Consider the following 15,548-nt stretch of genomic DNA (forward strand, 5'->3'; position numbering starts at 1 on the left):
TTGAATAAGCAGGTGGAGGAGCAGGGCTACATGCATTAGTGTCAGTTATTTCAAGCTGGAAAATCCCATTAGGAACACTGCAACATGCTCGTTATAAACGGCTGGCGTTTCCACAGATCGTACAAATGTTGATAAGAAGAACTTGAAAATTCCTTTTTATGTGAAATAAAAAGCATTTTGGTGAAGTATTTATCTGGGAGCAGGTATCAGCTCCCCCCGTTTTTGTAGATGATGATGTAGATTATTTTTCCTTGGCATTGGGGTATCACAGACCTATTCTGTGGGCAAGTATCTACTTTCAGAGATGATTCGATTTCAACAACATTTTTCACATTAAGCTAAATTAAAATATTTAAATTGACACTTATTCTTTACACAATTATATGTTCTAATCAGTCGTATCCTGTGTGGAAGTCTGATGTGTTACAGAAGTGGGTTCTTCATCACCCACGCTGCTTACAGTTGGTCTGGCAATGGTCCAGCAAGAGCTTTAAATGGAAACTTAATATGTATGTTTCAGGAACATTAAACCAAAACAACTGGGCCAAGAAGTTCCCATCTTGCAGCAATGCCAAGCAGTCTCCCATCAACATAGAGGAGGACCTGGCCCAGGTGAAGCTGCAGTATCAGAAGTTAAAATTTGATGGCTGGGAGAGTTTGACAAGTGACAGGACAATCATCAAGAACGATGGCAAGACAGGTAAGATGGGCCGTTATTGAAATGGGACACCAAGATCAAGGTTAGAAATGTCCTCAAATAAGAGCTGCAGCAGCGGTGTGGTGGATAGGACCCAGATGCAGGAGACCAGGAGGCAGGAGTTCTACACAAATTGATTTATTATACTTAAAGGTATTGTGACATCATTTTTAAAATGCTTTTAACACTATTAAAGTCTTGGCCAACATCCCTCAAATGTGTCTAAAAGGGTGTAACAAGAAAAACTTCACTCTAGTACTCCATTGCTGGCTTTTTATGACTGTTTTTTGCGCCGTGAAAAACGCTTCCTTTTCTCCCTTTCCTGTCAATCATTGCTCCGCTCCTCCTCCAAACCTCCTCCAACCCAACTGCTACACACTTCTGCCGTCTCCACACACACGCGCGCACACCGAACCACAAACACCCACACACACAGCCCAGACAGGGCGACTACAGCCCGGGGATGAAGTCCATGCGCACACCGAACCGGACTTCTAACAGCGGCGTCAGAGAGTTAAGCCAGGAGCGACAGGCGAAGCATGCACAGAAAAGTAGTCCACCGCAAACAATCATAAAAATAAAGGCATGCAAGCAGCAGTGTCCCCTTATCTTAAGTCCAGTCAGTGGCCGCGGGTCTTCTTAGCAGTTTTCCTCCGGTGATGAGAAGAGAAGAGGCTCTAAACAGCTCCGTGTTAAGCCTGATTTATGGTTCCGCGTTAAATCGACGCAGAGCCTACGGCGTAGGGTTCAGCGTACGGTGCGCGTCGCCGCGTAACCCTACGCCGTAGGCTCTGCGTCGGTGTAACGCGGAACCATAAATCAGCCTTTATGGTGCGCTGGAGAGGGGAGGAGGCAGGGAGCTGGGTTGAGGGGGCAGTGATTTAGCGGGTTTATTCGTAACGACCCGTCACCAAACCACATGCGCCGTTTTTGCATAGTTATGCGGAAAATCCCAGAAAGCACACAATACACTGAATGTTAAAAGTTCGTAGTTTTTTGGGTGTAATTGATGTCAAGACACCCAACAAAACACAAAAAATCAAGAAAAATGTGTTTTTCATGTCACAATCCCTTTAAATCAAAGAAAAGTGCTTCTTAGCAGGATTGCAAAACAAGAGCTTAAACATGAATCAAGACTACATAAACCTGACAGAGCACATGGCACGAGGAAACAGTACGGACCAGCAGGGAACAAGGGAAAGACAAGACCAGATATACACAGAAGGGTTGACGAGACACAGGTGCAGACAATCAGGCCAGATGGGAACCAGGGAAGTCAAGACAGAACTGAAACACAAACACTGGTTTCAAAATAAAACAGGAACTGAAACCGAACCGTGACATATCGAGGTTATCAAAGATAATTTAAGAAAATAAACAAAGCATTTACATCATTCATTGTGGTATTGAATTTGTAATGTAAAGGATTGTTCAGCTTTGCATATTTCCTGACTGGTAATGTTGTCGTCTCTGTTGGCAGTGGCAGTACATTTGAATGGAGACTTTTATGTCAGTGGAGGAGGTCTCAGCTCAAAGTTCAAAGTGGGACGCATCACCTTCCACTGGGGGCGCTGCAACGCCTCCTCTGAGGGGTCGGAACATAGTCTGGATGGAGTCAAATTCCCTCTGGAGGTGACACACACACACACACGCACGCACGCACGTACGCACGCACGCACGCACGCACACGCACACGCACACGCACACACACACACACACAGAAAACATTCTAGAACAAGAAGGTGTTTACACGGTTCAAGGACCACTCAGGGAGCTTCCACCCATCTTTTTTTTCTTTCTACAGGATTGATTGGTTAATTGATTGATGTTAAGGGGGGTTGATACATTTTTCATAATTGATGTTACCAATAGATGTGGTATAGGGCCAATACAATTTCACAATACTTCCCGGCAGTACATAGTAATCTCTAACTATGTAAAGACAACTTCCTCCTTTAAACTTGTTGTTAATACTGAATAAAGTTCGCATTCAGAGCAGATTGATGATACATCCCTGAATATTATTTTCATCCACGGTGCACCTCTGGAAACAGCCTGTTTTCTGTCTGTCTAAGTGTCAGTGACATGGGCGTCAGTTTGATTTCAGAAGTGCTGGGGACATTTACCATAAACCTGAGTAAGGTTTGAAAAGTGCTGGGTACGAGCTAGGCCCATTACTTCCGAATTGAGGTTTCATGATAAATAATAGGCATTGCATTAGATGATGCGTATTGACGCGATATTGTCCCCATATTGAAAGCCATCTGCGCGGTCTTATTTAGGTCGTCGGAAACATCATATACATATTGCAAGCCTTTTATTATTTTAATATTGCTGATCATGGCTTACAGTTTAAGAAAACTCAAATATCCTATCAAAAAATTACAATATTCTGGGAATCTTAATCTTAAACTGTAAGCCATAATCAGCAATATTAAAATAATAAAAGGCTTGCAATATTTCAGTTGATTTGTAATGAATCCAGAATGTATGACATTTTTGGACTCCAGAAAAATAAAGGACTTTATCACAATATTCTAATTTTCTGAGACAGTCCTGTAAACTTGTTTGTGTCGTTGTGCTGAACCACTTGGGAATATCCATGGTTACTTTGTGTTAACGGAGCAGCAGAGAGAGAGCAGCGTCTTGCTGCTGCAGGAAACTGCGCGCTGGAAGCAGATGAGTGACGGACACTGGTTGATTTATGGTTCCGCGTTGCACCAACGCAGTGCTTACGGCGTAGGATACGCAGGGATGCGAACGTACGGTACGCGACGCTGCGTAACCTACGCCGTAGGCTACGCCGTCGATTTAACGCGGAACCATAAATCAGGCGCATTTGTCAGTTTTTTCAGACTTTTCGTCTTTTCAACTGAGCATGAAGACACATAAAATGAGGGTTCAATGCATGCTTATGCACCTCGTAGAACCGGGCCTGCGGAACGCAACTTTTAATTCCCAATTCCCAACTCCTACCTGGAGGTGAAGCCCGAGTCCTCCCCGCAGCGCTGTCTGTCACACACATACAGATCTGGCACAGACGCAGCAGGTCCTGTTGTCCCGCCACTAAGATTTTGCTGGCCTTAATGTTTCCTGTTTTATTTTGTTATTATTGATCAATTTAGTGTTGATGTGTGTGTGACAGACGTGTGTATGGGGCGTTAATGAAAATACGGGACAAATCGCGTCTTACTTAATTATTTTTTTTTTTTTTTAAGTGGTGGGGACAAATCTGCTCGTCAGACAAAGTGGTGGGGACGCGTCCCCACCGTCCCCGGCGTAAATGACGCGCCTGGTCAGTGACCATTTGAGTTAGGCTTTTCTGATGTACATCCATTCTCCCTCAGCTGATCATACACATTTAATACTCATGTTCTTGTCATTTGCTTTTCATCCATTTTATTGTGTATTTTCAGTTTTTAAGGACATTTTTCTTACTGATACTGAGATGTCTTCCTTATTCTACCTTTATGTTTCCTCTTACAACCTTGTATTTGTACTTTGTTTAAATGTTAGACACAGCTTAATGGGAACGACTAGCATCATTTGCTGCACTCTTTCAGTGGTTTCAACTGACAAGTTTCTTGTCAATAAGCCTGGTGTGATTCATCCGTCAGTAACTGATGACAAACATGCATATTTACACTTGTACAAGTATCCCTTTAGGCATTCCAGAGAGATTCCATTATTTTTCTCCATGATTTATTTCACAACCTTTTGTTCTACTTGATGTACAGAAAAAGTTTTCATTGAGACATCAGTGCACATTGAAGGTGTGCCATAGGTGTACCAAGCTAGTACCATATTGATTAACAGTGTTTAAAGGGCTGTGGTTTCCAAACAGCCTCTGATTAGAGATGGATTTACTGCCACATGTCCACTTCCTGCCACATGTCCACTTCCTCGACTGTAAAAAGAGGTGACATTACTCAGAATTTAGGTGATTCACTGAAGGTACCAAAATTAATGTAAAAAATAAAAATAAATTAAAGCTGCAAGCAGCGATGAACGGGCCCTCGCACCCTTGTGCACGTTCAGGCTGCAGTGGAAGCTTGTATGACTTGATGTAGATTGTTCAGGCCTGGACATTTAGTGGATGACACCACCCACGACTCTCTATGTCAAACCATTCGAAAGTTATGGCAGAAAGAAGGAACTATCATATATGGACCAATCAGATGAAGGGACGAGGCTAATTCAGGCCAATGAAGGTCAAGGGCTCAATACCGAGTCCGATGACACCACCCACGACTCTCTATATCAAACCATTCAAAAGTTATGGCAGAAAGTAGGGACTATCAAATATGGACCGATCAGATGAAGGGGGGGGCGCGCTTTTTGGCGTCTATCGTCGCCACGGTAACGCTTTTGACCGCGTCGGCGCATGATCGAGACGCACATTTTGATGTATAACACACCTGGGTGCACGTTACGGTTCAGGCCGCATCAACGGCCGAAGAAATGGCATAAATTGCGCCAAAATTACACAATTAATTCAAAATGGCCGACTTCCTGTTCGGTTTCGGCCATGGTGCCAAGAGACTTTTAAGTTGTGACATGATACAGGTGTGTACCAATTTTTGTGGATGTACGTCAAACCGTATTGTGGGGCTTGAGGTACAAAGTTTTCTAGGGGACGCTGTTGAGACGTTAGGCCACGCCCATTAATGCAAACCATTAAATATCAAAATTTTCACCAGGCCTGGCTTGGTGCAAAATTTGGGGGGCAAAATTTTAGGGCGGCAAAAAGGCCCTCATTTCGTCGGAAGAAAAACGAGAACAATAAAAACATCTTCTACAGATAGAATAGATAGAATTTGTTTTCTCTTACAGATGCAGATCTACTCTTATGAGTCGCACCTCTTTGACTCTTTGGATGAAACGATCAAGGCCCGAGGAAGGATCACAGCTCTTGCTGTGCTCTTTGAGGTATGTTCATAACATCTTTATAAGCATCGTATTTCATTGTATTTTATTTCATATTACTTATTTTTTGATGCAATGCATTATTGTAAAATACGTTACAAGTGAAGAAAAACAAGTACTCTAGGCATTCAGGTGTTTTGCCTTGAACTGAGAATACCAAACAAGTATTAGAGGGAAAATTTGGGATAAATCAGAAAAAGGACCATTTATTGAATAGTGAAAATGTTTTTTTTTTCTTTTTTTGTCACCAACAAAACAAAATCTTCTGAAACGTAGCGTTTCGGGTGAGCTGCGTTCCTACTTTTCAAGTTGCATTTGATTAACTTCTGTAAAACTGCTATTTGACTGCTGCTAAAACCTGATCTAAATTAAACAATACTAAACCCACCTCAGTCCACTTCCAAATGGAGCAAACCATCTGTTCAATTAATTAATCAATTAATCTGCTTGGCTGAACACCAGCCAAGTAGAGAAAGAAAGGAGGAGGGAGATCGGAAAGAGAGGATAAAGAACAAAAAGGGAGAGACACTAATTTTTGTCAATATTACATAAGACAAAATATATTAGTAGTCATCATTCGTTAGCTGGTGCTTGAGAACTAAGAGTTCTATCTACATATTACTGATACATGGTTAGTTGGTGTACTACTACTACTATATAAACAGATGTAGACAGCAGACAATGGGATGGTCAGAGGGGGGGACTGCAGGGCAGCATGCAGTTTTGGAAGCCTGCTTGCAAACATGTACAGAAGAAAAAAGGAGGGGGCAAACCAGCACAACACACTACAAGAACAACAGAGCTTAATTATGCTCATGAGATACCTCTAATTGATTACAGCGTAGGCCTATGGAAACATATCTAGGAGGAAGCTCTGTTTAAGACCAGCTGCTCTAGTCTTGTCCTGCAGCTGCACCTTTGACTACTGGCCCAAAAACCCTAGAGTTTACACTATAGGCTTTACTAAACACTAACATTTGAAGTTTCCACAGGAGCAACCCAAGGCTTGGTGCTGGGGTTCCTTTCCTTTGATATACAGTATACAGCTGATCCTCATTTGTTTTTTCTTGTCATTGCCAGCCAGATGGATGGATGGATGGATGGATGGATGGATGGATGGATGGATGGATGGATGGATGGATGGATGGATGGATGGATGGATGATGGATGGATGGATGGATGGATGGATGGATGGATGGATGGATGGATGGATGGATGGATGATGGATGGATGGATGGACGGACGGACGGACGGACGGACGGATGGATGGGTGGGTGGATGGATGGATGGATGGATGATGGATGGATGGATGGATGGATGGATGGATGGATGGATGGATTGATGGATGATGGATGGATGGATGGATGGATGGATGGATGGATGGATGGATGGATGGATGGATGGATGGATGGATGGATGGATGGATGGATGGATGGAAGTTGTTAAGTTGTGTCTTGTCAAGATTGTCCTTTTTCAGCAGAGGTTTAAAATCATTGAGACTTTTTTGAAAAGGCCTGTTGGCAAGACGTCTAAACAGCAAGAGGAGGAGTCCAGTTGATGTAAGATGCAGGTCTTTGCTGTCAATCAATTAGTCAATCAATTAGAATCCCACAAAGAGCCCGCTAAAATGATCATAATGGGGCAGGGATGTATTAAAGAGCTAAACAAAATGAATTTAGATTTTTAAGATTGACTCTGCCACAGCTTGTCAAGTAAAAAATCCACTTGCTGAATTTATGGAGACACGTTTTTATATAGATATAATAATTGCAGCTTTTTAAACGTGGATTAAACAAGACAGGTTTTATGAAGTATTTGTAGTTATTCTGCTGCAGATGTGCAGTAAAATCCCAATAGGTGCTTTGTGTTTGGTATGTTAGAATCATTAGCTGGCTCAGGATCACTACTCCTATCTGTGTTTTCATGAGAGCTGTCTTTCTTTCTCTGCTCTCTCCGGTTTAGTTGCCTTCGGTTGCATTGACATGTGCTAACTGTCAGAGGCCAGGTTGGAACAAAACTCACAGAAACATCTTAAGAAGCTCCAGGCTCCGTGTTTGTGTACCTCTATTATGTGCCACAGGTTGAGAGTGAAAACAACCAGTTGACACGCAGGTTGTAAAATACTTTGTTACACTTTATTTTTGTGCTCCCAGCCATTTCTGTGTTCCTTTGGTGGTGACTGTTATGCAGATTCTCAGTGTTGTGTCATAGGTGTATTCTACCATCCTGTTACCTCTGCATTCTTTTTCTTCATTTTGAATCAGTAGTAAAACATCTTGGACCTTTTTTTTTTTTTTTCCTGAGAGCAACAAAAGGTTCCGGCTCTGAAACTATCCCTCCTAGTAACATTTAGGCATGGTGACTGGACATGGAGACATTTCTGTCTCCTGTCAAGCTGATATAGGTGATGAATTTCAGTGTTTTGGACCTGACATCAAAGTCTTGTACCGCTACCATCAAGCCTGCTTATTCTCTTCAATTTTATCATCGTGTACTTTAAGAAGCAGCATTGACATATTTTGTTTCCAATAAACTATGGCCCAAATTAGTACTTAGTCTAGAACTGCAGTTTTGTCTAACCCATTGATTCCACTTTAGTGTCATATCATCATTGATTTCCATATTCATTGAACAGTTGTCAAAGACTTTAAGGAACAAAGATAGTCAGAGAATCATGAACAAATGTTTGAGATTATTGTTGAAATGTTTAAAAAATATTCTTCAAAGACTGATTGGAAGCAACTTTCATATTTTTCCTTCTTCAATGTTTAAAGTCCTTTGAACACGTCACGGACTATTGTGATCAGAAAAAACAATATTCCACGTACTTTTTTTTTGAAGGACATGAAGATGACAAGGATCAGCAAGGCTGTGATCAGTAACAGCACTGCAAAAACTCAACATCTTACCAGGAATATTTGTCTTATTTCTAGTTAAAATGTCTCATTTTATTTTTTAATTTTCACCTTTTTCAAGTAAATTTTCACTTGAAATAAGTAGAAAAATCTGCCAGTGGGACAAGATTTATCTTCTCATTACAAGCAAAAAAATCTTGTTCCACTGGCAGATTTTTCTACTTATTTTAAGTGAAAATCTACTTGAAACAGGTGAAAATTGTTGTTTTTGTCCAGTGATGAGTCTTGTTTTAAGTGTAATGAGATTTTTTGACTAAAAATGAGACATTTTAACTAAAAATAAGACAAATATTCTTGTTAAAATGTTGAGATTTTGCAGTGAAGTTCAAAAGCCAGGCTCTGTGATGATATAGGGTGGTAAATCTGTGCTCTTGGCAAAGGTCACCTACAATTTTGTGATGCCAACAATCCAGCAAAAAAGTACAGAGATTGTAGAGCAACATGTGTTGCCTTCAAACCCACGTCTTTTCCAGCGACCACCATGCATTTGTCAACAGGATAATGAGCAAAAAACACTGTCTGCACACACCGCAAAGGCAAAGCTGAGCAAGAGGAGACTCAGTCCCAGTGTCCAACAGAGACAAGGTGGCACATTTTGAGATGAAAACTGAGACAACAACCCTGTACTACTGCACATCTGACATATTAGCAAGAAAAATTGGACAAAATAGCGACATAAACACTTCATTACTTGTGCCCGGATACCTTTTTAAGTATAGCAAAAAGGAATAGCAACATTGCAAAATTGTAATAACTATAGCCCTTCATTCTGCTTTTTTGGAATACATTACTGGTAGGCCTGAATTGCATATTGATGTATAATAAAATGTATAATAAAATAAAGTACAGGAGGTAAAACATGAAACAGCTTGGTCTAAGAGCCAGATACCCAAACCACCTCAACACATAAGAGCATCTTGTTGGGATTAATGGGACAGCATTAGATAGGTTTAACTTATATCTACCTCATATATTCCAGTTTGTTCGTGTTCATGAGGTTTTTTTCTGCACAGACAAAGGCCTGCTACACTGTCCCGCAGATTTCACTGCTAGGGCCAATGTTGTTCAGTTTACACATTCAGCCCTTGGGAAATATAATCCAGAATCGCAGCATAAACTTTCATTCCTATGCTGATGATACGCAGCTGTATTTGTCTATTAAGCCAGATGTAACAGAACCCTTTTTATTCATCTCGTCATATAAAAGGATTAGGAACATCTTCTCCCAGAATGATGCTGATAAACTAATTCAAGCATTTGTAAGTTTAAGACTAGATTACTGTAATGTATTATTACCAGGATGTCCAAGTAATTCTCTGAATAACATCCAGCTCATCCAAAATGCAGCAGCATGAGTGCTGACAGGAGTCAGCAAGACAGAGCACGTCACTATTCCTTACACCACCTGATGACATCCAACAAGGCCAACAGCACTCCACCCACACCCTACAGTGTTGATGGAGCATTATTTTTCCCACCTACGCTGCTTGACAGTTTGCCAGACTCTTATCCTGGCTGATTGAAAGTCCCTTTCCATGGCATCACTAAACTCCTTCCACACCAAAGTGTTTGTATCATCTACCACCAAATGCCAGCCCACTTGAGCTTGTTGGAGAATAATATAAAATCCAGTTCAGGAATCCGCTGTGGGGTTGAGAGTTTTATTCAGTAAGCCGGCGGTGAGCAAGACCAGCACAGATCGTGTCTGAGTTGGTGTGCCGACCCAGAGTGATTGGAGTCATGACTTTTTATACAGTAAGTTCAAAGTACAAAAGGCAGGAAATACACAAGCCAAGTGAGAGACGAAAAGCAATTTACAGTCGGATGTGATCTGTGGCCAAATGTCATTATCGGGCATTTGGCATGACTGTCACTAAGTTCTAAATGACCCCTAGGGTGTTCTCGTGATTCAAGTATGTTTGAAGCTACTTCCAAGGTGTCGTCTCTGCAGGGAGTTGAAGTTGAAGTTGAAGTTGAAGCTTCGTGTGACAATGTGTCTCAACAAGCTCTTGGTACCTGTGGATTTATTCCAGAGTTCCACAAGTTTATTAAGCATGATGGTACTTATATGCACTCTTCTGTTCAAACACGGTGTTCATCATGTACAAAATGTGACTATCATAGAATTCCAACAACCAAACACTATATACACTGCAAAAACTCAAAATCTTACCAGGAATATTTGTCTTATTTCTAGTTAAAATGTCTCATTTTTAGTCAGAAAATCTCATTACACTTAAAACAAGAGTCATTACCAGAAAAATAACTTATTTGACAATTTTCACCCGTTTCAAGTAAATTTTCACTTGAAATAAGTAGAAAAATCTGCCAGTGGAACAAGATTTATCTTCTCATTACAAGCAAAAAAATATTGTCCCACTGGCAGATTTTTCTACTTATTTTAAGTGAAAATCTACTTGAAACAGGTGAAAATTGTCAAATAACAAGTTATTTTTCTGGTATTGACACTTGTTTCAAGTGTAATGAGATTTGTTTGACTAAAAATGAGACATTTTACCTAGAAATAAGACAAATATTCTTGGTAAGATTTTGAGTTTTTGCAGTGTAGGTTTAGATCTTAAAGGCCATTCTGTTTTCCAAACCTTTTCTCATTTGCGCAGTTCAGCCTTAAGTAGAGAAAACAACAATTTTTGTCTTTTGTTGATGTTCATGCTTACGTGTTTTAAATGCATGTCCATATAAGAATTATAAGTTACAAAGCAAAAATCAGTTTTTTTTTGGTCAGTATATACAAAGTTGATTTCATTCAATGATGTTGATTTTTCTTTTATGCAGACGAGCACTGATGACAACATGAATTATGCAGCCATTATAGATGGCATCAACAGTGTCAGCAGATATGGTAAAGCACTTTTCTTGTTCTTCTTTTGGCTTTTCGGCTCTTCTTCTGTGATTGTATAAACTGTTTTATTTGCTGTCCAGGCAAGAGTGCTGAGGTTTCACCCTTCACTCTGCAAGGCCTCCTGCCAAACTCCACTGAGAAATATTTCATCTACAACGGCTCCCTGACTACACCGCCCTGCACCGAGACGGTGGAGTGGATCGTCTTCAAGAACACCGTGGCCATATCTGATGAACAGGTGAGAAATAGAGTTGTACTTCATGTAAATGTAGACATGCATGACCAGAAAACATTAGGAGGTGTTGTAGCACCCTATAATGTAATAATTTCCTGAAAATGTAATAAAATTTGCACTTAACTCAATCGAAAATGTAATAAAATCCAATAATGTAATAACTTCACCAATAATGTAATAAAATATCCTGACTGATATTGTAATAACATTTTTACCGATAATGAAATACCTTATTACATTATTGGGAATTTATTACATTTTCAGGTGGGTCTTTTTTTTTTCTTCCAAAACTAATAATGTAATATTTGACAAATAATGTAATATATATATATATATATATATATATATATGTTCATTTTCAGTCCAGAGTTCTACATTTTGTGTTTTAAGTATCTAAGAATGTTATATACACTGGATTTGAAACACCAGAATTACTATTGGGTTAAATTGCAGACTTTGAGTACCATGTAATAAATTCCCAATAATGTAATAAGGTATTACATTATTGGTAAAAATGTTATTACAATATCAGTCAGGGGATATTTTATTACATTATTGAGGAAGTTATTACATTATTGGGTTTTATTACATTTTCGATTGCGTTGAGTGCAAATTTTATTACATTTTCAGGCGTTATTACATTTTCAGGAAATTATTACATTATAGGAAATTATTACATTATAGGAAATTATTACATTATAGGGTGCTACAGGCGTCTTTAGATTAGATCCTGTTTCTTTTCCTGACCTAAGAATTCATGTTTAATGCGTGTTTGGCAGTTTAAATGGGATGCTACCCTGAATAGCAACGGTATTTCTGGAGTGGCTCCCCCCAAAATCATGTAGCACAAATCAAAATCTGACCAGTCCAGGCTTCCTCTGCCACTTCTGCTCTTGTGGTCATTGACCGTATAGAACTTCTTTATGTTGGATTCACACAGCAGCAGACTATGCTCTTAAATCTTTTTTAATGACCTGATTTCTTGCAAAGCATGGCGTGTCATTACAGCGGCCAGATTTATGGCTTCCTTGTGTTTAAGTGTATTGTACCGTACATAACTCCCAGTACCAATTCCAAAAAACAGTTGAGATTGTAAAATGTAAATGAAAACAGAATGCAATCCATTGCAAAATCCTATAATGTTACACCCAATAAAACATCAACATATCAGATGATGTAACTGCCATTTCATTGAAATATTAGCTCAATTTGAATTAAATGGCACCAACAAATCTCAAAAAGTTTGAACAGGGATAACAAAAGGGCTGGAAAAGTAATTGGGACAAATCAAAAACTGGTGAAGCATTTGACAACTAATTGACTTAATTTGCAACAGATCAGTAACATCAGTGGTTATAAAAGGCACAAGCTGAGTTTCAAACTAGTAGAAGAAAACAAGTGAGGAGGGAGTAACAGTATTTGAGGTGAGAAGTAATTAGATAATGAACCAACATGGTAACGTTCATAGGTGAAAGTTGCAATTGGTTGATATTGCAAAGATGGAAATAAGCAGAGCGGGTGATGTTATTGATCTGTGCTGTAAATGGGAGAGTATTGTAAAGGAATTACTCCCAGGCAAGTAAATGAGGAGAAACAGTTGTACTGACGATTATGATGGAAAAGCTGTTCAATTTTGAAAGAGTAGATTTAGAACAAATAAGCAGAGTGCCAACTAAGGCTCAGCTAGACAAGAATGGGGCAACATCTGTCTCTTAAAACTCCAGTAAATACTCTCCCCACTTCCCAGACATTTAGACTTGCTGTTCAAACGTTTTTCAAATGTGTCGTTGCCATCAAATTCTAAATGAGCCATGAAATTGCAAAACGTGTCAGTTTCAACATGTGATCTGTTTTTTATTTTCTATTGGGCATAAAATGTGGGTTTATGAGATTTTCAAACCATTGCTTTCTGTTTTATAGTGTTCCAACTTTTTTTTGTAGTTGTAGTTGTAAATAATTTGGTGCATTATAAAGGAAAAAAGTTACAACAAGTTACAACTTATATCTGACAGACGTTCTCAGCACTTTTGGGCTGTGGTTAAAAGAAGTGCTGATGCCATCAAATTCAAAATGACTTTGTTTTCTTGTAGTGGTGCATTTGCTCAGTTTAAACTTTTGACATGTTTTTTTTTCAGTAGGGAGTCATAATCTCTTCATTCATGGAACTGCTGGTGCTTTGTAGATTGTTGCATTTCATTTTCATCTACATTTCACTCCTTTATTGGGTTTGAGAAAAGATAAAGAAAAACATTTTAACAATTCAATTATTCTGTGGCAGGAGGAAGTTTATTTTTGATATCACTGAGACCTATATCTAATTAAGAGGGGAATAAAAACAACGCGTACAGTGGAAAACAAACCTTATTTGGTCAGCAAACCTGGCCCTGCCACCGTTGGGGCCCTTTAAGGACCAGACTTCAGCGGAGGAGTTTTGTTTGAGATGAAAAGACGAGTGACACAATTACAGCTTTCTGCGTAAACAACCTTTACAAAACATGTTCAAGGCGCTGAATGGAGGAATTATCATACCACAGTTCAACACGCATACCGGTAATGGTTGAGGGCTGTGTGTGTGTGTGTGTGTGTGTAAGAGACAGAGAGAGAGGGAGGGAGAGACTACCCTCAGGCCCCAGACTCACCCATCATGTCAAAAACAGTCTTTCAGAATGTCTGCTAAGGACACAGAAGCATGCACATGCATCCATGAGAATCCTCCCACACAAAACTTTTTCAACAATATGTTTCAAGCGTGACGTGCGCTGTAGTTTACGGCCCCTCCCCCAGGTTCATTGGATTTGAACACAGCAAAAAGTGGGAAACCTAATAAGTCTCTCTGTGCTAAAACTGTTTCTTTTTATACCTCAATGTCACCATCCTTTAGAAGTATCAATCAATCAATCAATCAATCAATCAATCAATCAATCAATCAATCAATCAATCAATCAATCAATCAATCAATCAATCAATCCAATTTTATTTGTATATCACCTTTCATCCAGGTACATGAAATATAAAGTGCTTTGACATTTTGACTGAAAAATAAGCATAATAAAAACAAAAATAAGAACTGGGACAATATAGTTAATTAAAATAGAATAATAATAATAATAATAATATTATTATTAATAATAATAATAATAGTAATAATGATAGTAATAATAATAATGATAATAATAATAATAATAATAATAATAATAATAATAATAATAATAATAATAATAATAATAATAATAATAATAATAACAACAATAATAATAATAATAATAATAATAATAACAATAATGATAATAAAAACATTACAAGAAATAGATAAATAAATAAAACAAATACCTCTAAAAAAATTTAAACATAATAAAACTATAAAATTTGATGCTACATAAAAGCCAGACCAAAGAGATGAGTTTTTATTCTACGTTTAAAAATGTCCACATTTCCAGCTCCTCTCAGATCCTCGGGCTGTTCCACAGTTTTGGAGCATATGCGCTTCTCTTTTTTATTCTAAATCAGGATTTTCTCTTGTATTTATTACCTCTAATGTTAGGATGATTGGATCAGCTGTAAAGCATAACTATCATAAATAGGTGGTCTACATTTTCTTCTTAACTTTACAACAGCTTTACGAGGGTTTCCAGGTTTCCCCAAAGCTTTTCTAGCGTGCCCCAGCTGGTTTGCATTCCTGTGCTGCCAGAAGTTAATGATTTAAAGTCATGATTTTTACTAATTAGTTTGTCAGAGGCGTGGTTTTGCTGCAGGTTTGAATCTGTGTTTGGTGAGTGTTGTGAAACCAGAATAATGACTCAACCGGTGCGAGCACAAACAGAGGCGGAAAGAAAATATTAGGCCTTTTTCTTGTCTTTTTAGCAAGTTCAAACAATTACCCGGGTTGCTGAATATCTCATGTGGACATTTGTG

General features: G+C 38.9%; 1 protein-coding gene across 4 annotated transcripts in view; it reads left to right on the top strand.

Annotated features, from left to right (window-relative positions):
• The window catches only part of ptprz1a (protein tyrosine phosphatase receptor type Z1a), a 104,982-nt gene that overhangs the window by 42,506 nt on the left and 46,928 nt on the right, over positions 1–15,548 (top strand). For all 4 annotated transcript variants that reach the window (XM_061722208.1, XM_061722209.1, XM_061722210.1 and 1 more), the window contains exons 3-7: positions 521–700; positions 2,178–2,329; positions 5,531–5,626; positions 11,335–11,401; positions 11,482–11,639. In XM_061722208.1, the coding sequence (XP_061578192.1) occupies positions 521–700; positions 2,178–2,329; positions 5,531–5,626; positions 11,335–11,401; positions 11,482–11,639 (653 nt within the window). The remainder of the gene's footprint in view (positions 1–520; positions 701–2,177; positions 2,330–5,530; positions 5,627–11,334; positions 11,402–11,481; positions 11,640–15,548) is intronic.

This window comes from Cololabis saira, chromosome 5 (genome assembly GCF_033807715.1).
Source record: "Cololabis saira isolate AMF1-May2022 chromosome 5, fColSai1.1, whole genome shotgun sequence".
NCBI classification, from domain to species: domain Eukaryota; kingdom Metazoa; phylum Chordata; class Actinopteri; order Beloniformes; family Belonidae; genus Cololabis; species Cololabis saira.